Source organism: Gadus chalcogrammus, chromosome 15 (assembly GCF_026213295.1).
Source record: "Gadus chalcogrammus isolate NIFS_2021 chromosome 15, NIFS_Gcha_1.0, whole genome shotgun sequence".
Classification (NCBI taxonomy): Eukaryota; Metazoa; Chordata; class Actinopteri; order Gadiformes; family Gadidae; genus Gadus; species Gadus chalcogrammus.
In genome coordinates, this window is record NC_079426.1 from 11,084,953 (window position 1) to 11,108,054 (window position 23,102).

At 42.4% G+C, this 23,102-nt stretch overlaps 2 protein-coding genes across 2 annotated transcripts in view; both read left to right on the forward strand.

The window, feature by feature from the left end:
* Positions 1-23,102, forward strand: part of pcdh15a (protocadherin-related 15a) — a 409,668-nt gene that overhangs the window by 116,485 nt on the left and 270,081 nt on the right. The window lies entirely within an intron of this gene.
* LOC130404133 (prokineticin receptor 2-like) lies at positions 2,624-6,715 on the forward strand. The gene is made up of 3 exons (XM_056608753.1): positions 2,624-2,724; positions 3,875-4,618; positions 6,010-6,715. Exons 2-3 carry the CDS (start codon positions 4,128-4,130, stop codon positions 6,713-6,715), a joined length of 1,197 nt encoding a protein of 398 aa, XP_056464728.1. The 5' UTR covers positions 2,624-2,724; positions 3,875-4,127.

The following is a 23,102-nucleotide window of genomic DNA, read 5'->3' on the forward strand; positions in this document are numbered from 1 at the left end:
TAATACTGCCGGAAAAAAAGAGCCTATAATAATTTCACTCAAACACACACACACACACACACACACACACACACACACACACACACACACACACACACACACACACACACACACACACACACACACACACACACACACACACACACACACGCACACACACACACACACACGCATGTCATCCATCCACGACAGATCCAAAACCATTATAAGTGAATTCCTATCCCCTGAAAAATGTTTGCAGTTCTTGTGTGCCTCAAAGTTTGCCAATGTAAGTAATTTGAACGTCAGATTCACTCGGTACTCTTTTTAAAAGGGCCATGTCATTCTATTCTCATGGCCTGTGAGGCGAAGAAGGGAACCCAACACCGCCTGACTGGTTTCTCTCTGCCCCTCTCTGTTCCCGTGTCTTACCAGGCGTTGTAAATCGCTGGCCCAGATGAGATTAGAAGACTGTCTGCCATTGGAAATGAAAGCCCAGTATTTATCCTTCCCTTCGGGTGGTTGGGATCGCAACGCAAGTACCGCCTCTCCTGCTTCTGGGCCCAGCTAGACCATCAAGGGTAATGTTGTTATTTAGAGGGTGATAAAATGACGAACGAATACATGCAAAGGGTACGCTTTTTATAAGCCTCCTGGCATGTTCAATGGGTGGAGCTGGGTATTTAGGGTGGGTTTCATGGTCACATAAGATGACAGCAAGTACATCTGAATTTCTGCATAAATAACAGACCCTTATGAATAAGTAATTAGTTGGTTCTTTGATTTTCCACAATGCAGTTACACATTAACGCAGGAAACGGATTTCACGCTCTATGATTGGTTCTGAACTTCTATTTTTGGCTTTTGCTCATTTAGTCCTTCCAATTATTTTGTTCTGATTCTTCTCAAATCTCATGATGGATTGTAATAAAAAACACTTATATTATTGCATTATAACTATTTTCTTTCTTACATAACTGGCACCCCATGGATGTGTTCGTCTTCCGTCACAAGGTTTCTTCCGGACCTTTCTCCCTGTTCCCTTAATGATCAGACCACCATGAAGCCTTTGAGACTGTGTGACGTGATAACCTGATGCGCCAGATGGTTTGTGACAAAGAACCATCTGGGAAATCATCCTTGGGAATTCTCTCGAAAAGGGCAGGCACTCTAATCAAAGTACTATACAGGTAATTGTATCAACCATCTGTCTATCACTACCTATCACGTATAACAATAATAAAGAAGTAAGCCTACTTCAAAGGACACTTGATTGTTCCGATCCACTGCTTCAACCACAAGTGCAAATCCAGCCGCCTCGCAAGCAATGCAATGAGAAGGACAATCAACATTTTTCACAGAGTCGTCGTCCTTGGACCAACACAGGTATTGGTCATGAAACTTATTATGTGTCCTGCTGAATTTAGTAAACAGTCCACGGGCAGGAGAGTAAGATTCATCAGTGTAGTCTACGACCTGAGCCCTGGTAGCAGTTGCAGACCTAAGAGCGACACCGTCTATTACTAACCGTACTTGGCTGAGAACCAAACCCCAAACACCTATTTGGTTTGCTTTGTAGATGACTCTCTAGGTGGAATATTAATGCATGCATAACCTCTTATTGGCTCATATAGTCACCCAGGCTGTACCTGCTTATTAAGTCCGGATGCAATCACACATGTCCGCTGGTGTGACAGGGCAACTGGTTCCCTTGTAAACGCCTCTTCAATTCAATTCAGAGAGCTGCTTCAGATCTGTTGATAAACAATAAGAATGCTTGAAATGGCATGTAAGTTACAGAGAGGCAGTCCTCTAATGCTAACCAATGAAAGGAGCTTTGTATTCCTTTAAAGACATTGTACCCCTATGAACAAGTGACAACAGTATGAGGATTTAAAGGAAACTGAGGGTTTGATCCTTCAAGGAACTTTTGTCGGAAAAGAAGAAGCTGTTTGCAAACAACCTTCCCCCCTAAACAATTTTTTAATACAATTTCATAGATTGATTATTTTTCGTTATTCAAATAGGCCTATGTACAGGCTTACATCACCAGCTAGAAACTTTTCTGTAAAAACCTTAGGGCAATCTCAATAATATTGTAGTTTCGTTCATATTTGCTCCCTTATATTCAAATGTTATCTTCTGGGTTCTTTCTTCTTTTTCTCCTTTTTAGTTACACAAACAACGCAACATTGATCGGCTCAGCAGCCATCGCCACCTACCGGTTTTTTACATTGGACAGTATGGATCGAGGCTTTAATCAACTGATTGCAAGGTATCTGAAGCTTGGTGCCTATAGCAGCCTGAAGTTAAATCGGAATCCTGGCTCCAGCATTTGGCTGAGACGCTGGATAATGAGACAACTTATAAGAAATGGCTAATGTACGGTGGGGGGTCAAATGAACGCCCCCCCCCCCGAACACACTAACATGAACATTTGGGTGGGTGGCCATCCTCCGAATGAATAAGATACGGGTAGAGATATGCAAATGTCTCACTCAGGGAAGCAACAGCATCCCGCTGGAAACACAAGCAAGGAGGAGCTGTAGCTTGATAAGTAATGCAGGTGGATCTGCGGCGTCATACATTTACAAGGGAGAGAATCGACGCAACTTTTATTTGTCCTTCAGTGGTTCTCCAGAGAGCGCCTGGCTGCTCACAGGACGGGGAAACACATGCATCTCTTCTGCTCTTTATTATTCTACAGAGCTGGATATTGTGTCATATCTAGTGGATTACAACCAGGTAAGACACTCGGCATTAGGCCTATGATATATGGCAAAAATATGTAACATTTTTGCCGATGTTGCCAAATAGCCTTCCTCTTTCTGAACTCTTGATTTTTTCCAGAAGTTGTTGAACTCGGACATATTCTTTGTCATAGGTCCCGATCTGCTCTCAGATTGTAAACTGGAATTGCCTATTTATAATGCTGCCTACACGCAAAATCATGCATTCATGCAGACTAGTTGTATCAATGCCTGCGTTAGCCCTATGGGCGTACTATCGAGACATTTTGTTCCCCGTCTCAATAAAGTCGATGATGAGTACATTATTGTTGAGCACCCATCAAATTGGTTAGTCGTTCGTTTTTTTTTACAACGCATCCAAATCATTTTTTTCATATTTATAATAAAAAATAAAAGCATTCATTATAAGAGCCCATCATTTGTGTCGTTTGTTTAGCTCTAATTCTCCACTTGATTCTAGGCTAATCATTGTTCGATGGCAAAAAAAAAAGAGCTCAGATCACCACCTGTTTTACCTATTTTTTTATGATGACGAACTTTTAATTATAGTATATATTCGACATTATATTTGTGGACTGCCCTGAACCTATATTCCTGGTGGTTATACCCTTTACAGTCTGGTTAAACCCAATTAACTTATATTTTTGAAGGCAAAGCTGTGGAAAGGAACCATTCAGTTTTCTTGGAGAGTTTCTTCTTGTTTAGTAGTGAAAGCTATCAATTCACTTTATCATGCTTGTTCATATCACTCTCACTCTCTCGCCCTCTCTCTCTCCCTCCTTGTGATTCAGTCTCTAGCTCACACAATATCGTGGGTCATGTGTTTCCCTCAATGTCCCCTTCACCTTGTCCCTTTTTATAAGTCTGTCTGACTCATTGTGAATCACACCCAGACACACACACAAAGACAAACACACACGCAGACGCCCAGTGCACACGTACACACACACACACACACACACACACACACACACACACACACACACACACACACACACACACACACACACACACACACACACACACACACACACACACACACACACACACACGTGTCCTCGACAAACAAGTATGTATGAGTATTACATATGAGTGAGCATTACAATTTGTATGTAGTTCTGAAATGTTGATTTATTCTGTTTCAGGTACAGACGCGCCACTTCCTCTCTCGATCTTTGCGTAACAGTGAGAAATTCCAAAGTCTCTCCAAAGTGTCTGCACCATCTCAGTCCAACCTAATTGTCATTCGAGCAGAGAAGACCCTACCTGCTGCCACCGAATGTGGGAGTTGTTTACACTGCAGCATCATTGATCCGAGCCTCACTTGTCAGACATTTATCGAGAAGTCCTTGCTCGCGTCTGTGTGATTGTTTGCTTGCGTGTGTGCGTGGCCAAGCCATGGGAGACTCCAATGCGAGCCTGTTGACGGCTGTCTTCAACCAGACGGGTGGTCTGGACGGAGGCCACCACCCCCTCCTCCCTGCCGGGGAGTTCGACCACATACTGGACACCAGCTACGACACGGACTACGGAGTTCCCCCCGACGAGATCCCCGACACCACGCAGGGCCAGGCCTTCTTCGTGGCCACCATCCTCATCGGCCTGGTGCTGGTGTGCATCATGGCGGTGTGCGGCCTTGGGAACTTCCTCTTCATCGCGTCCCTGGTGCGCTACAAGAAGCTGCGCAACCTCACCAACCTGCTCATCGCCAACCTGGCCGTGTCGGACTTCATCGTGGCGGTGGTGTGCTGCCCCTTCCTCCTGGACTACTACGTGATGAAGCAGCTGTCCTGGAGCCACGGACCCGTGCTGTGCGCCTCCGTCAACTACCTGAGGACAGTGTCGCTGTACGTGTCCACCAACGCACTGCTCGCCATCGCCGTTGACAGGTAGGTCATTGCCAGGGTTCGAGCTTTGTGTTAGGGGAGCCAGGGTGTTTTGTCCCTGCGAGGCCAAAGACAAGGTTATACTTCTGTCATTACTTGAACAAATATCCATGCCTTAACAACCCTATGACCTCTATCCTGGCTGTTGCGGTCTTAATAATAATGATGTTAATATGTTTATTTTATATAGCGCCTTTCTCACATTCAAGGTCGCTTTACAGATTCATGAGCACACACAGAGCAAGAAAGCACAACAAGAAGTCCAACATCACAAATAAAAATAAGAAATTGATAATACATACAGAGGGTTTATGCAGTGGTGGAAGAGAAGTCTTTTTGGAACAGAAAGTTCTTGAGATTAGCTTTAAAGAGAGGGGAGGACCGACATCTGTATTATCAATTCCCTTAATGTTCGTTTTCCTTTCATTATGTTGGAAGAGGGCTGTTACTTTGATTCCCCCGCAACATACTGGCGGGCAGAGGCTGCGGTCACACATGATCACAGTGTGCACGTAAAAATACCCAGACGTGCACCTTTTGAAACGGGTCGCTGAGTCACCGAGACAAGGCGTCCTCATCTCCTTGTCCATCTGTTAGTATTGCTTTTCTGTCGAGTTATGATTGAGTGGAGCTTTGGCCAGGGCCGTCAACGATTTAATGGCAGGACCAGATGGGGGTTGTGATTTGTGTGGCTCTGTAAAGAAAACCTAACCACCTCATGTTCACGTTATTTCTATTCTTCAAATGCATCGCCTCTGATATGACTGTCATTGTGTTCTCTGTTTTTTTTATTCCCTTTATATCAGGGAGTGCAGCGTTAACTCACTCCCAGGTTTAAAAAATCATCGATGGTTGCTAGATACTCTCCTAGTTAAGCTGATCAAAACCAACTAACTATGTAATGCCCTTTGAAGTTAGTTGACACATTTGTAATATGGCAATGAAAAATTCTATCAAAAGAAAATAAGAAAGTGTGTGCATGTTAATGCACACACATAACACATGCAAATATTTCATCCACAATCAAGTCCATCCATCCATTATTAACCCATCGATTCAACCAAACATCGAACCAGCCTTAAATCGATCCATCAATCTAACCATGTATCTATTTATCTGTTGAATCCATTCATCCATTCATCTGTCCATCTATCCATCCATGCATTAATTAAGTTGTGGATTTATGACGCAGCTCCCCACTTCCAATATGTCTACCAGCATTATTAAGCAGAATATACTCAGGAAGCTCAAACCCCTTTGGGACATAGCTTGGGTAAGTTATGGAAGAATGACCACCTTTCTTCTTCTTTTCTTTATTTCTATTGCTGCTTTGACAGCGGAATACACATTTCTATGGGGATTAATAGAACCTCTTCTCATCTCCTCTTTCTCAGGTACATGGCTATTGTCCACCCTCTGCGTCCCCGCATGAAGCACCAGACGGCCTACTGCCTGACCCTGGGGGTCTGGATCGTCCCCGTCATCATCTCCATCCCCTCGGCCTACTACTCACAGACCCTGTACCCGCACAGCAGCGGCGGCAGCCACGCCACCCACAAGGTGTTCTGCGCCCAGATCTGGCCGGTGGACCAGCAGGCCTACTACCGCACCTACTTCCTCTTCATCTTCGCCGTTGAGTTCGCGGTGCCGGTCATGGTCATGGTGATGTGCTACGTGCGCATCTCCCGCGAGCTGTGGTTCAAGAGCGTGCCGGGCTTCCAGACGGAGCAGATCAAGAAGCGGCTGCGGTGCCGCCGCAAGACGGTCATGGTGCTGATCGGGATCCTCGCGGCGTACGTCCTGTGCTGGGCGCCGTACTACGCCTACACCATCCTGCGGGACTTCCACCCCACGGTCATCACGCGCCAGCGCCACTCGCTGGTGGCCTTCTACGTCATCGAGTGCATCGCCATGAGCAACAGCATGATCAACACCTTCTGCTTTGTCAGCGTCAAGAACAACACGGTCAAGTACCTGAAGAAGATCGTGCTGCTGCGCTGGAGGTCCACCTACGCGCCCAGCAAGGCCGCGGAAGAAACCGATCTCCGGACTTGCTCCATGCCTGTCACAGAGGAGGAAGAGTGCATCCGGCTTAAGTAGGATGAAAGGACAAGGGGGGCGGGAGAGAGAACGGGGAAAGGGGTTGGGGGGAGAGCTTTTTTTGATGCAATGGTGGGCAGTCACTAGGGTGGCTGTTAAGAAACATATTGCACAGGGGATAGCGCTAATGACATCGAGACCGGCGTTTTGTATGGCCATTAAACTGTGTCGCAGAAGGTGCTTATGGCAGGGTGAGAAAGGTCGATCCGTCTGTATAAAACACTCATTCCATGGACATTGTGTTGAATACGACTACAACCGAATTTGTGATGCACATGTGATTGTAAGTTATTGTTGAGCAATCTTTGAATGTTCTATATGAAGTTTGTAAATGTGATGGCATTAAGAGTTGTATTTTCAAAGAGCTGTGAAGAATTTATTTTTATTTTGCTTCATGCAGTTCAGTAAACCTTGTAAGTAGTAGGGTATGTTTGAAAGGCTTTGATGAAATACATTCTGTCTAACTAATTACCTTTTTTGATGGCAGATGATGCAGTTGCAGTTGTATGTTTACAGGTTATGATAACACTTTGATGTAGTGTATTCTTCCACCAACACTAAAGTACATTCCATAAGATCCACAGCCTCTCGTCCAAAACCAAACTCAAGGGATTTTCTCCACTTGACGAGATTCCCACTGGCAACATCAAATACGATATATGTAAATCATTTGATAATCATTTGAAATCATTTGATGATATTGCCAGTTTCGTCTTTACTGCATACTTGCCAGTAAAATTGACAATAAAAGCCATATACACCGTCAACAAACCTGTGATGACACCACCTTGAGTGTATTTTATGATTGACCACAGTCTTTTGATAAGAAGTGATATGGTATGCTACTCCTTGGGGAGTTATTTCTGTGTACAGTGATGGTAAAGCGACTCAAGACAACGTTACTGAGAGATGGCAGGATAATACAAAATAAACAACTATATCTTGATTGTATCCGACACACCGAAGACATGTACAAACTAATGTTTTTACTTTATTTAGATAATTCATTTGACTAAAGGAACATGAGTACTACTAAGTTACGTGAACACAATTCAACATCAAACCAGGGTAGATTGGATGAATGTATATTAACGACACTAGTCATATAGTTTTCTGGTGGATATTTCTGTATGTGTTTGTGGTAATTACAAATAAAAACAGAATATTCTATTTATCAAATTAGTATTTTGCTGTTTGTATGTTATGTACTTTAAACCAGCCCCACTATTAAACGCATGTTTATTAAATTGTGCATAAATTCTGTGTGTAATAAATGAGTGCGTAACCCATCGCGTACCTATTTCTATGGTACTATCACTCCATATCTCACATAAAACATCTGGCTTTACAGTTATCTCTGTTTAGACAGTTTCAGCAGTGTACCAAACACACCGCAGCATTGAAGATACGGAGCGATGGTATCACATAGAACAAGGCAGCAAAGAAAGAGAAGGGAGCTTTGATTTAGAACACACTGTGAAGTGGGCACTGACCTCATCCCTCGTACGTCTCATGGCGGCTTCGGCGCATCAGACTGTTTCATGACACCACGGTAGAATTATCGCCTAGCTCGGGGCACAATGAAATGCTATTCATCTCTTGGCTGTGGTGCTGGTGGTGGTCATTATGATGTAATGACCCTTGGAACCCGGAGTTGAGAGTTGAAGGGTTAACTCTACTGCCTGATAGTAACTGTTGAGTTCACAATATTGTTTAATTAATCAATGGTATTTGGAGACGTTTGTGAGCGCTCGTGCCTTTTAGGCTACTATTCACAATGCACATTTTATGTAGTATCTTTCTTGTATTTGTTATTGTTACAAGCAGAGGGATCTGTGGCCGATTGTATCCATTGATCCAAGACAATATAATAAAATGGTCCAACAGGTTCTTCTAGAAATCAGATATTTTCTTTGTAGCTTTGTCTTTCCTTTTTTCTTTTTCCTCTTAAAATTATTTTTTTGCAATAATAGTAGTTAAGTCCTTATTTAATTGTAATAGTTATAGAAGTGATGCAAATAATGATAATGTATGCCATTTAATGGAAAGGTTGTTCTTACAGTCCTACAATCTGACCATACAGTCAGTATATATTTTCTTAGCATGGGAAGCCCCATGTGAATTGAACCAGTAGCACACAGCTAAAGCCATGCTCCCACAATTGAACAACAGTCTTTATGAATGTTAAAGGTCCAATGGCATGCTACTTTATGGATGCTTTAATATAGATATTAGTGGGCCCCTAACACAGTACTTGAAGACGTTCCCGAAATTCAGCCTTGGTGCAGAAGTACAGCCACTACGAGGCTGCCTGCTGCCCGCTTCCTTCTCAACCATGGCTGAGATAACCCCAACTACAGTCTTGTCGTGGAAATACCAGAGACGTCAATGAACCGATGTGTTATGCGCCATAACAGCAACAGCAGAACGGTTATCCAAATAACAAAGAAGTGTACAACACTTGTGTTACAGTGTATGTAATCACACACACACACACACACAGACACACACACACACACACACACACACACACACACACACACACACACACACACACACACACACACACACACACACGTTTACCCTACCAACAGGGGACTATCGGTTTTCATCGACCAAGTGTGGACCTCTATTTCTGGTCATTTAAAAAATAGAAAAACATAATACAGAGTTTAGTTTTAAGTTATTTTGTCATAATATAACTTCAAATGTGTTTTTTTGATTTCTTTTAAAGAAGTTGCCAAGAGGGGACTTGAATACTTAAGCGATATTTCAACCCGGTCTCACGAAAATACGTGACACTGTCACGTTATTTAATCTATTGAAACGTGATCAGGGACACGTATTTTCAAAATTTTCGTGTCAAAAAACACAAATTTCAAACCCATGTGTTTCAATTGGGAGTATTTGTCGTGTCACTAAGCACGACTTCCAAACTAAGGTTCTGTCCGGGAGCGTTCTCCCTAATGTCCCTTAAGGAGCTCCGTACAGAACATTTATTGTTAAAAATTGTCTGTGATAACTAACAATATGACAGCTTTTGGCCACCCGTTTCTACTTCAACTTGTCTGTGAACAATATGACAGCTTTAGGCCACCCGTTTCTACTTTTACCTTTGATTCTGAGAAATTGTGACAATTCACGGATATATTAAATGCAGGTGCACTGCTCAGGCAAACCGCGAAGGAAAAAAGGGTAGCTGCTTCATCTGTTCTTTTTAGAATTGTATGTCTTGATGTTTATTTTATCTAGCCATCTATTCTCTTGTTTTTGGCTATGTGAATGAACGTCCGCGTCGATGCCTCGATCGCAAGTCCAGTGTCGCGAGCGGACGTTGCCATGACATCTAGAAATCATACCGTATTTAATGGGTTGTAATGAGTGCAACTTAATTCACCTACAGTATTTTGTTATGTGTTGTTCTTTCAATTGTGTTAGGCATGTCGTTTACTGTCTTGGTGGTTCAGGGATCGCTGTCCCTTTTAAGGATTACGAGCGTCTCATGACGTCAGAGCCCATCCAGGATTTGTTTACCTTCAGCACGTTTTGATTTCCTGTTTCTCTCTTACTAAATAAACGAGTCACACAACTGTGTGCTCAACGTGCGAAATTGTGTCTCTCACTTATGGCAATTTCCACAGGGTTATCATTAATATTGATGTGTAGGGGTCGTTTATAACTCGTGAATAATATTGTTTAGACCACGGTCTGGGGGAATACTCTGATTCTGATTGGCTGCAGTGCGTGCATTAACTCCTGATATAGCCCTACAGACACCTGCTAAGTAGTTCCAGTCAGTGTTTAGATTCTCTGCCCGAGCCCGAGCCCGACGCGGGCCGATATTTCCCACCACTATACTCGGGCCGGGCCTTTGATCGAGCGTTATTTTTATTTTACCATTGGTTTATTGGCCTAATCCGAGGAGAAATCTATGCCATAAACAGAAATATTATAGGCCTTTATTACACGGGTCTTCTCAATGCCGTGGAACGCTCCGTTCACTTGCATGGGTAGTAGTCTGGTGACTTGTCTACCCCAGCGTCTTCCGTTGCCAAGCGACGTCACCGTCTTTGCGGACAAATTATTTCTCCGCTGATCAACACTACGAATGGCCAAAATACTTGTACCCCCCCTTAAATACTATGTTTATTAGTAATAGTTTAGTGTCCCACAAAAGTTTGCAATATCCAAAAACAGTTCAAAATTGTACCATGATATGCGGTCACGGGTACATAGTTATCACCTGACAAACATGTCACGGGTTGAAATCAAAGGCAGTACAAATAGATAAAAGTGTAGCTGAAGTTTCAAATGTCTTGTTTATTGTATTAACCAGTTAATTTCTCTTTTGTGAATGTCACCAAAAGTCCAAAAAAGTTAAACGCAAGGTCACAGGCTAACAGTGGAGCTGTGTTGGGAACCAGCAGCCAAGAGCTTCCATGGAAACTTTCTACCCATGTTAAATAGATTTAGTTGGCAGTTCCTTTTCTGCCCATTCTTTTTTAAACTTGTGGAAGCACTTTGGAGTACTGGGAGACACCATTTCTAACGGCAATGGAGCTAGTTTCTAAAAATATCAAAAGATGCCCAAAGCAAATACCTTTGACCCATAGTTGTGTTTTATCAAATTAAAAAATTTGAGTTTCATTGACCACAAATTTAGCAGAAATATTTTGCATACAAATCTTTGAATAGTTTAACCACAATAAGAAAAATACATTCGTTAATTTTTTTTATTAGTGAAGCCACAAGTTTTGCACAATATCCAAACAGAATACCTGAAGTGTTGATATTTTCAGCCTTTTCGGGTTAAAAAAAGAGAAAAGGACAACCTAACAAGAGTGAAAAGTTTGGGTTAGGTGACCTATAGTTCAAAGATGTCCCTGGTCAGGTAGACTAAATAAAAGTGTATTCCCAATTGCTCCAGGACATTCGTGTAATTTACTTGTGAGCTCTCCCTCAAGCCTAGAGAGACATCAGTGTTGAACCACCAGCTGAAAGGGTATTTGCCATTAGTACGAGTGACAACATTTCATGGCTATTAATTTAGTTCATTATATTTAGCCGATTTGAATAGACTTTTCTAGCAGGTGAGGCTGTCAAATAACTAAATATGGAGCAACTACAAAAAGTAAATTTGCAGCATGACCAAATTATACAAAAAGTATAGGAACTGTTCTAGCAGATATGTTTTTAGAAGTCTCTTTTGATAGGCAGGGAATAATTGTCTTTGTCACCCTGTAGTCATGCCATCAAATCTGTTGGGCAAAGTACCGCTACTGATTAATCCAGTAGACTCACCAGTCAAGTCCCCCTAGTTAGAAAATGGAAGAAACCCAGTTAGTCATGTTAATTATTCTGTTGTTACAAATGAAGACTAATACTTTCCACATATTGCGATCCAAGTTACTGGCTGCAGTCTTGGATTTTATAGTTCTATATGAATAGATTAAATTTACCAAACTATTAATCATGCTTCAGAAGAATGAACCTTTCTTGGATGGCAGATCTACCACAAGCCTCCATTGCCACAACCTCCAGATGGCTTACGACCTACAGCAACTCCTCGACTACTGCAAGCCAACAAATTGGCTCTTGCACACCAGCCACGCATTTTGCTTTATTTTAGGTTTTCAAGCATCTTAAAATACCCAAATCATCGCTCCAATACACAAGTCAGCTAATTGCCTACTAGGAAATGCTGAAGCTAGTGTTAGTGATGGCGATAGAAATGGACAAGCTTGCGTGTACAAATATGCAACTAGAATTGCAAGGTTCACAGCCCAGTTGCAAGTGGTCGCAACCGTTGGATTGTAAGCAAGGGTAAAAAAAAAAAAAAAACTTCCCACAAACTAGACAACATGGTCAATTGAAACCCTGTACAAAACGACCCTGGAATAGTCAAATGCAGCTTTACAGCGGATGAATTAAGCCAAATTGCATAAACATCCAATGGTAAACAGTATACAAATGCAATCAAGGTTGCATTCACACTAGGCCATCTGGCCGTGGCCGTCGCAACTGTGGCCTGGCCACGGTAGGCTCTTGTACATACGCCATCACGTCGCTAGCATCCAAACAATTCTACCAAACCTTAACCAACTAGTGAAAAATGGAACAAAACTTTAGCACACACCCAGTGACTAATCACCTTGTCCAGGGGTGTTCCAACGTGGTTTACCAGAGGGCCTTGTGGACTTAAAGTAAGCCACACATTTGACAGACAGCACCGAATGACGTAACTAAGCTAATCTACAGGTTACCAGTGCTAGTGCAATTACATGAGCATTTTGCACAATATTTGTACTCCAATGCTACGTAAAGCAGGCTTCTTCAGAAACCCGTAGCCTGCTACATTGAAGGGCAACTGTAACTGTACCTGACCAAGACCGAAAGATGGCTCTGGAAGCCACTACGGTCCACGCAGCAGATTACTGCGTGGACCGTGGTGGCTTCCAGATCAACCCTTCAGTGGACCATTCAAACACATGTATTCCGAGGATGTTTTGAAGACACTGGAGTCCCATGGCACTAGATTCCTTAGAAGACTCAGTTGGTATGGGGGGGCCCAAAGGGGGCCCCCCCATAGATCTTGTCAGTCATCTAACACCTGTTAAGAAAAACACACACATCACAAGATACAAATCAGCAAAGCTAGGTTAACAAACAGCGGTGACATGCATGTCAAGGTGCAAAGAGCAGGGATACTGATGGCTTGTGTCTGAGGAGACAGCCCAAAAACGTCAACATTTAATAAAGGAAAATAACTTTTACTCACTGCGGTGGTCTGTTTCGAAGAGCCATGTTGGTAGCAATATTTGTCTGGGCTGTTCAGTCAAATGCCCACAAAAACGCATACTGTCAGTTTGTATAAAGTGACAATAGTGATCTGCAATCTAGATCGAAAACTTTCAACCCTCACTAAACTCAACCTCGATTGACACAGGCCGATGCGAAAAGTAAACCAAACACATTGTGTTCACCTTAAATAAAGGGGTGCATGACAGGTGATCTCAATTAAGAGCTAATCAGAAAGAACACACTGATCGGCCATGAGTGAGACTATCAAAACGAGGACGAGGATTTAACAGAATTGTTACCATTCAAATTCAAATTTCTTTATTATTGGATAGGGTATGATATCAAAAAAAAAAAAAAAAAGTAAGTAATTTGACACTTCTGGGATGAGCCAATGATTCATCTGTTTGGAAGGTTTTGTTGGAGACTGTGAGAAGGTGAAATCCTCCCCCTTCTCACTGTCTCACATTAGAGAAATTATTATTATTATATTGTGTGTGTATAAATTATATTGGGCTGGTGCAAGATTGGTCTTCCGTCCCGGTAGGGGGCAGTATGCTAAGGGAGCTTAGGATCAGAGTATCAGGAAATAGCCCAGGGGGATGTTGATAGAAACAGCTGTTTTGTAAATATCTTTAGGTTGTGCACAGGGTGTGGGTATATATGTATTTGGTGATTGTTTATTTAGTGTCATGTTTATTTAGTATTCACACAATGTACTTTCTGTTCAGTTATGTTGGATTGGTAGCTTTAGATAAATAATGTTCCCCCAACTAATGGTCTGGCCCATACGGCCGTGATTGGTCCAATTGCCATTTCCCTATTTAAGGGCTTTCTCATTTGGTGTTTGGGGCTGAAGGTGGTGCTGGCTTGACGTGAGGCCAGTACGAGAGACGTATGGTTAGGTTAGGCTATGTTATATTTTCTTAGTTTATGTTTGCTGACGGATGCAGTCATTTTCTTTTCATTTGAAACGTTGCTCTATTTTTTGTGAATGTTTTGGAGACATTAAAACTTCACTTTTTCTTAGACCTCAGTCCATTGCCCTAATTTTTGCCCACACTCGAAATTCGCAGTTGGCCGTATCCCAGATACGTGGGGCGACCACGTCGGTCCCACAGAGACAAACAAAGAATCTTCAGGCAACAGATGTGACAGCCGTGACTGCTCTCTCTCCTTCGTCTGCTGGGTCCTCTGTGTTTGCCTACCTGGGCTGTTTCCCAATGTCAAGGAAGCATGCTCAACGGCCGCCCTTTTAAGGACGCTACGTCATCGAACGCCGACAAGCACTGTTCCAATGTTGAGGACACTCGAAATACGCCCCCTTTTCGGGTCCTTCGTTTTTGAGAATTCCGAGATTTTTCAAGGATGCATCGCTGCATCCTAGACGAGCCAAAACTACCCACAATCCTCTGCGTTCACTGGGCGGGTTCTTGAAAATGGCAGAGAAGTACACGTTCAAACGAAGTGAAGTTATATTAGTTTTCAGAAATATTTTGTGCCGTATTGCTTTTTATAGATTCATCATGTTAATGCAAATAATCAAGCCTAAAGGCCTGTGCCACTTTTCAAACGTTTTTGCAACTTAATGATACGTTGCTATATTTTGCATGGACGTAGCTGATGTTAAACACCACTGTCACCAATGTCAATTTACTCGCTCACAAGATTACATTATTTATGTATACCTATTTATGTTTTACGTTTTTTTAGGGTCAGCCCAGCAAACGGAGGCTTTTGTGCGCCTTAGGGTGGCGCACAAACATTTGTTTGCCGGTGGAAGGGATAGTGCCACTATCCAATGTTGTAAAATTAATGCACAACCGATCATTTGCAATGTTTGTAATTTTTAATGAACAGTATATAATTGTATTTTATATGATATACTTATGTGTTCAAAGCACTGGTAGATTGTAGGCATATATGAATGAATGAATCAGATCATATATCCAAATAAATACACGTTTATCATCTCTTTCTTTGTCTTTTTCCCCCAGCATAATAGTAATCAACCGTACTGTAAATGTGATGCATGAATTAAGTTCTCAGACAATTTCACTTAGTTTTAGAAAAATTGAATGGATTTTCCTTTTAATAAAGACAATTCGATCAACCACAACAAAGCTTTTGTGACTTCCCCAAAGAGGCTCCATGCGAAGGAGACATGACCGCATTCATAACAGACAAAAGTCAAATAAATATCGATCAGCTTGATTGCTGCTATGTTTTATTCATAAGTGCACATGTGTTTACAAGCGGACACGCAGTATTAAAAAGCGGAAGCGCTTCCACACTACCAAGTCGTTCCCAAAGTCAGACGTTACAAACGCTAGGAAGCACTCGAGCTAGCACTCTAGTCTCATCTCCATAGGACGCGACTAGCAAGGACGCATCCTAGCAAGGCTGCAGCCTTCACTTTGGGAAACAGCCCTGCTACAGGTAGCCAGTGGGCGGGGCTGAGAGGCTTGTAAGCTGATGAGGTGCACCTGTGCAGGTCTGCCACGCAGGCTTTAGCCAGTCTCTCTCTCTTTCAACAGAGGCAGGTGGGCTTGGGTTCTGTTTAGGGTGTTTCCTTAAGGGTTTGGATCTTTGGATTGGTTCCATGTTTTGTTTTATGTTAACACTATTCAACATCCCCACAGCACACTTTCCACTGCCCATATACATAGGCTAATCGAAAGAATTGTGTGTTTGGTCAGTAGTTCAGTTGGTTGGTCATATATGTTGGTTTGCTGATCAGGTTTGGTTTGTTGCATTTTGTTTGGGTATTTCCAACATGGTAAAGATGGTTTGTTGTTCCCAGTATTTGTTTTGTCTGTCTGGGTTAAGTTTCCTCCGTTCTGGCTCGGTCGGTCCTTGTGATTTTGGTACTGGTTTTCTGTCCAAACCATACAATCTCACATTTTCTAATCCTCCATACGCTACACTAATCCCTTTACAGATTTCATGATACTTACTTTATTCAAATAAATAACTTTATCCCTTATCATGTGTGGATCCCGATCTTTGCTCTGACCCGAGCCTCGTCTTAATGCAGCCAAGGAGATGGAAGAGCGTTATGAATAATTATTAGATGATTGTGTTGTACTGTCTTTCATGACAATGAAAGACAGTAAAGATTCAATATGAATGGCAAAATAAGGATGGGATTTTATTTGAACAATAAAATATGTGTTGGGCAAATTATAGAGAGGCTGAGATTATAGATTTCATATTCAAAAGGCGAAGGGGTGAAAAAATTTAAGAAATATATTTAAGAAATATAGGCCTACTCAAAGCCCAAACAGTGATATCATACCCTATCCAATAATAAAGAAATTTTAATTTGAATGGTAACAATTCCGTTAAATCCTCGTCCTCGTTTTGATAGTCTCACTCATGGCCGATCAGTGTGTTCTTTCTGATTAGCTCTTAATTGAGATCACCTGTCATGCACCCTTTATTTAAGGTGAACACAATGTGTTTGGTTTACTTTTCGCATCGGCCTGTGTCAATCGAGGTTGAGTTTAGTGAGGGTTGAAAGTTTTCGATCTAGATTGCAGATCACTATTGTCACTTTATACAAACTGAAAGTATGCGTTGTTGCGTGTTTGTTTTTGTGGGCATTGGACTGAACAGCCCAGACAAATATTGCTACCAACATGGCTCTTCGAAACAGACCACCGCAGTGAGTAAAAGTTATTTTCCTTTATTAAATGTTGACGTTTTTGGGCTGTCTCCTCAGACACAAGCCATCAGTATCCCTGCTCTTTGCACCTTGACATGCATGTCACCGCTGTTTGTTAACCTAGCTTTGCTGATTTGTATCTTGTGATGTGTGTGTTTTTCTTAACAGGTGTTAGATGACTGACAAGATCTATGGGGGGGCCCCCTTTGGGCCCCCCCATACCAACTTAGTCTTCAAAGGAATCTAGTGCCATGGGACTCCAGTGTCTTCAAAACATCCTCGGAATACATGTTTGAATGGTCCACTGAAGGGTTGATCTGGAAGCCACCACGGTCCACGCAGTAATCTGCTGCGTGGACCGTAGTGGCTTCCAGAGCCATCTTTCGGTCTTGGTCAGGTACAGTTACAGTTGCCCTTCAATGTAGCAGGCTACGGGTTTCTGAAGAAGCCTGCTTTACGTAGCATTGGAGTACAAATATTGTGCAAAATGCTCATGTAATTGCACTAGCACTGGTAACCTGTAGATTAGCTTACGTCATTCGGTGCTGTCTGTCAAATGTGTGGCTTACTTTAAGTCCACAAGGCCCTCTGGTAAACCACGTTGGAACACCCCTGGACAAGGTGATTAGTCACTGGGTGTGTGCTAAAGTTTTGTTCCATTTTTCACTAGTTGGTTAAGGTTTGGTAGAATTGTTTGGATGCTAGCGACGTGATGGCGTATGTACAAGAGCCTACCGTGGCCAGGCCACAGTTGCGACGGCCACGGCCAGATGGCCTAGTGTGAGTGCAACCTTGATTGCATTTGTATACTGTTTACCATTGGATGTTTATGCAATTTGGCTTAATTCATCCGCTGTAAAGCTGCATTTGACTATTCCAGGGTCGTTTTGTACAGGCTTTCAATTGACCATGTTGACTAGTTTGTGGGAAGTTTTTTTTTTTTTTTTTTTTACCCTTGCTTACAATCCAACGGTTGCGACCACTTATGCAACTGGGCTGTGAACCTTGCAATTCTAGTTGCATATTTGTACACGCAAGCTTGTCCATTTCTATCGCCATCACTAACACTAGCTTCAGCATTTCTTTGTAGGCCATTAGCTGACTTGTGTATTGGAGCGATGATTTGGGTATTTTAAGATGCTTGAAAACCTAAAATAAAGCAAAATGCGTGTCTGGTGTGCAAGAGCCAATTTGTTGGCTTGCAGTAGGCGAGGAGTTGCCGTAGGTCGTAAGCCATCTGGAGGTTGTGGCAATGGAGGCTTGTGGTAGATCTGCCATCCAAGAAAGGTTAATTCTTCTGAAGCATGATTAATAGTTTAGTAAATTTAATCTATTCATATAGAACTATAAAATCCAAGACTGCAGCCAGTAACTTGGATCGCAATATGTGGAAAGTATTAGTCTTCATTTGTAACAACAGAATAATTAACATGACTAACTGGGTTTCTTCCATTTTCTAACTAGGGGGACTTGACTGGTGAGTCTACTGGATTAATCAGTAGCGGTACTTTGCCCAACAGATTTGATGGCATGACTACAGGGTGACAAAGACGATTATTCCCTGCCAAAAATTATTCCCTGCCAAAAATCAAAAGAGACTTCTGAAACATATCTGCTAGAACAGTTCCTATACTTTTTGTATAATTTCGTCATGCTGCAAATTTACTTTTTGTAGTTGCTCCATATTTAGTTCGTTGACAGCCTCACCTGCTAGAAAAGTCTATTCAAATCGGCTAAATATAATGAACTAAATTAATAGCCATGAAATGTTGTCACTCATACTAATGGCAAATACCCCCTTTCAGTTGGTGGTTCAACACTGATTTCTCTCTAGGCTTGAGGGAGAGCTCACAAGTAAATTACACTAATGCCCTGGAGCAATTGGGAATACACTTTTATTTAGTCTACCTGACCAGGGACATCTTTGAACTATAGGTCACCTAACCCAAACTTTTCACTCTTGTTAGGTTGTCCTTTTCTCTTGTTTTAACCCGAAAGGGCTGAAAATATCAACATTTCAGGTATTCTGTTTGGATAATGTGCAAAACTTGTGGCTTCACTAATAAAAAAAATTAACGAATGTATTTTTTCTTAATTTGGTTAAACTATTCAAAGATTTGTATGCATAATATTTCTGCTAAATTTGTGGTCAATGAAACTCAAATTTTTTTAATTTGATAAAACACAACTATGGGTTAAAGGTATTTGCTTTGGGCATCGCGCACACGCACGGCTACGCAACCTGAGCTGGATGACGTATAGTCCATGCGACGACCATGGACATAATAAAGGCGACGAGCCTTCTTTCCCATTAAACGGTACACATGGCGTCAACTAGTTCAACTGTTGGTTCACGTTGGTCCCATAGAGAAGTCGAATGTCTGTTAGCCATTTGGGCAGACGATAAGCAACAGACTCAGCAAAGTGCGAACTGTGTTCTCTGTGTTGTCCATTGTTGTTAAAACTCTGACTGGCGGCAGACTTTATTATGGTCCATGCAGCGGACGCTTGGTGATGACGTGTTACGACGTGATGACGTATGTACAAGAGCCTACCGTGGCCAGGCCACAGTTGCGACGGCCAATGGCCATGGACAGATGGCCTAGTGCAGGGCTATTCAACCTCCTTAACAAGTGGGCCCAAAAGGAAAACCACTGAGTGTTCATGGGCCACAGAGTAAAACTACGTGAATGAATCGCTACAAATAAATCGTACTTAAAGTAGTGTTAACTTAATATATATAATATTACTACATGGAATAAACTTGTCAGAAGCATTCCTTCCTTCTTCACTTTTAATCGTATAAGATATTTTGTTCTCACATATTTTGGACACGTATTTAGAATTCAACAATGTTGTTTGAATCATCACAAAACAGAACTACTGTACATATGAGACATTTTGAGCCAGTGAGTCAGTGAGAAAGATCGCACTGCCTTGTTTGCCTATTTTGGCTCATCCTGAGACACTCATGCAGCTTCTCATAGGTCATGGAGCAACGTGCCCTTGTTCAGATGGCATTCATATGAGAAAAGCTAGACTCGCACGTATCGGTTGAGCCAAACATTGTCAGAATAAGTGATGCCAGTTCCTGATTGTGGGGTACTGATACTGGCTAGTATCACCGGCTACACACAGAAACCTGATTTGCATGCAATTATGTTTCTCCTTTATTTTCTTTATTTTTTGCATGCAACCTCTTGCGGGCCAGAAAAAAAGTAAGAGGGGCAGCATTTGGCCCACGGGCCGCTAGTTGAATAGGCCTGGCCTAGTGTGAGTGCAGGCCAGAGAACAACGGGGGGTTAAGGCTAATTGGTAAATTAAGGCTAATTTGGGGATTGAACCATTTCAAAGGTCTAGACCCTTATATTGTATTTGTTTAACATTTGTATTGATACAAATGAATAGATAGGTTTTTTGTTAGACAATTCTATTCCTAAAAACACACTAACAAATCAAGTTTGACAAATTATTATTACATTAGTTGAGATGACTATCTTTCCCTTACAGTATATATAGTTATTACCTCTTTTCATAAAAGAAGGAGTGTGAATGTCGCTCCATGCTATCTAAGAAGGGACTTGTGTCATTTTGTAATAGCCAACAGTGTCATCCAAATTAAATGTATTATTATTATTATTATTATTATTATTATTAGTGGACCCCTGTCACTACATACAAAAAAAGTGTGGAACTTTTAAAGCTGAGTCTTTTTTGTTTGCATGTTTCAAGAGACTTTACTAAGTAGTCTGTTTAACAGCCCTCTACACTCTGACAGACGTGTGAACGACTGCAGGTCGTTCACACAATAGAGGAGTGTTTGAAGCGACGTGTGTGGATTGGTCGTTGAAAATCAAGCTCTGGCCAGCAGAGGCGCTATAGAGTATGGACTAAACACTCACACACTTTCAGGTCCCCTCTTGGCAAAAGTTGAGAAAATGCGTCAAAATATTTTAGGCATGTTTTTAGCTTGATTTAAGGCATGACCAAAAGGGGACCTGAAAAATGTCCCCTCTTGGCTCGGAGGTCCCCTGTTGGTGAAGGTGTTACGACGCCGAAGTCCACTGTTGGATAGTTAGGCGTGTGCACACACACACACACACACACACACACACACACACACACACACACACACACGTGGCGCTCACACGGTCGTAGGTCATTGTCTCATTGGCAGGCCAAATTCTGTGGGCGGGCAAGGCAGAGAAAGGGGACGTAACCACATACCAAATCAGCGCGCCTGAGCTTCCATTTTTTCAAAGGCGAGCAGGATACCTAGTTTTCGTTTTACACCAAACGCAAGTTGTAGCCACTGGGGGACGATAGGCAGGCCAAGGGAACACTTATTAATTTAGAAAACCTCATAAAGTAAGATTTTCCTGCCAGGGGACCTTTAATAATGGAAAATTGTGATAGATAGGGATTTGTACTCTAGCCTGAAACCTGCCAACCTCTCTCCCAGCCCTCTTTATGCCTGCCTCCTTCCCTCTATATTGCTCTTAACATCTAACATCTCTTTCCCTCCTTTCTCTCTTCCTCTGTATCCCATTAATTCACTTTGTGTGTGTGTGTGTGTGTGTGTGTGTGTGTGTGTGTCTGTCTGTCTGTCTGTCTGTCTGTCTGTCTGTCTGTCTGTCTGTCTGTCTGTCTGTCTGTCTGTCTGTCTGTCTGTCTGTCTGTCTGTCTGTCTGTCTGTCTGTCTGTCTGTCTGTCTGTCTGTCTGTCTGTCTGTCTGTCTGTCTGTCTGTCTGTCTGTCTGTCTGTCTGTCTGTCTGTCTGTCTGTCTGTCTGTCTGTCTGTCTGTCTGTCTGTCTGTCTGTCTGTCTGTCTGTCTGTCTGTCTGTCTGTCTGTCTGTCTGTCTGTCTGTCTGTCTGTCTGTCTGTCTGTCTGTCTGTCTGTCTGTCTGTCTGTCTGTCTGTCTGTCTGTCTGTCTGTCTGTCTGTCTGTCTGTCTGTCTGTCTGTCTGTCTGTCTGTCTGTCTGTCTGTCTGTCTGTCTGTCTGTCTGTCTGTCTGTCTGTCTGTCTGTCTGTCTGTCTGTCTGTCTGTCTGTCTGTCTGTCTGTCTGTCTGTCTGTCTGTCTGTCTGTCTGTCTGTCTGTCTGTCTGTCTGTCTGTCTGTCTGTCTGTCTGTCTGTCTGTCTGTCTGTCTGTCTGTCTGTCTGTCTGTCTGTCTGTCTGTCTGTCTGTCTGTCTGTCTGTCTGTCTGTCTGTCTGTCTGTCTGTCTGTCTGTCTGTCTGTCTGTCTGTCTGTGTGTGTGTGTGTGTGTGTGTGTGTGTGTGTGTGTGTGTGTGTGTGTGTGTTTGTTATGAATGCACCAGCTAATTGAATAGATTATCCCCTATGCGGTTGATGGATAGTTAGGAATTCATTGTGACAATAAATTAATAATATACTTTGTCAAGAAAATACAGCAAAGCACTAAAGTGTACAGAAAACATGAAAACATGTATACAATGCCAGGATTTGAAAGCTGCAATCACATAATGGACCTGTTCTTTCTGGGTAAACGTGCGGGTCATATCCTAATGGCAACCCAGAGGAGAAGTTCTGCTGTACATGTATATGGAATGGACTCAGCCCTATAGTTATTTAATAAAAGTCTACGTAACATGTGTCTTAACATTTCAACTTGGCCCCCAAAGTTATCCCAAAAATCCATACCAACTCCCGAGCTCTGAATAAAACTAAGCAAACATAAACACGAAAGCATCATCCCCGATTATGGGAGATGCCCCTCTGTAAACACAAACTCTGAGAAGCTGACATAGTGCTCAGTGCCACAGGTCAACCCCTGGGTAATTATATCTCCAGGCAGAGCAGCTCTGAGGACATAGACACGGTAGGCAACAACAGGGATGTTAAGGTCAACCTTGTGACAAATCCTCACCCTCTCACTCTGAAGTGGCCCAGAGCTGTGTGT

Excerpts from the sequence above, each read along its gene's own strand:
- LOC130404133 (XM_056608753.1), top strand. The coding sequence starts at position 4,128 with ATGGGAGACTCCAATGCGAGCCTGTTGACGGCTGTCTTCAACCAGACG. Across the intron at positions 4,619-6,009 it reads CTCGCCATCGCCGTTGACAG|GTACATGGCTATTGTCCACC; the intron begins GTAGGTCATTGC and ends CCTCTTTCTCAG.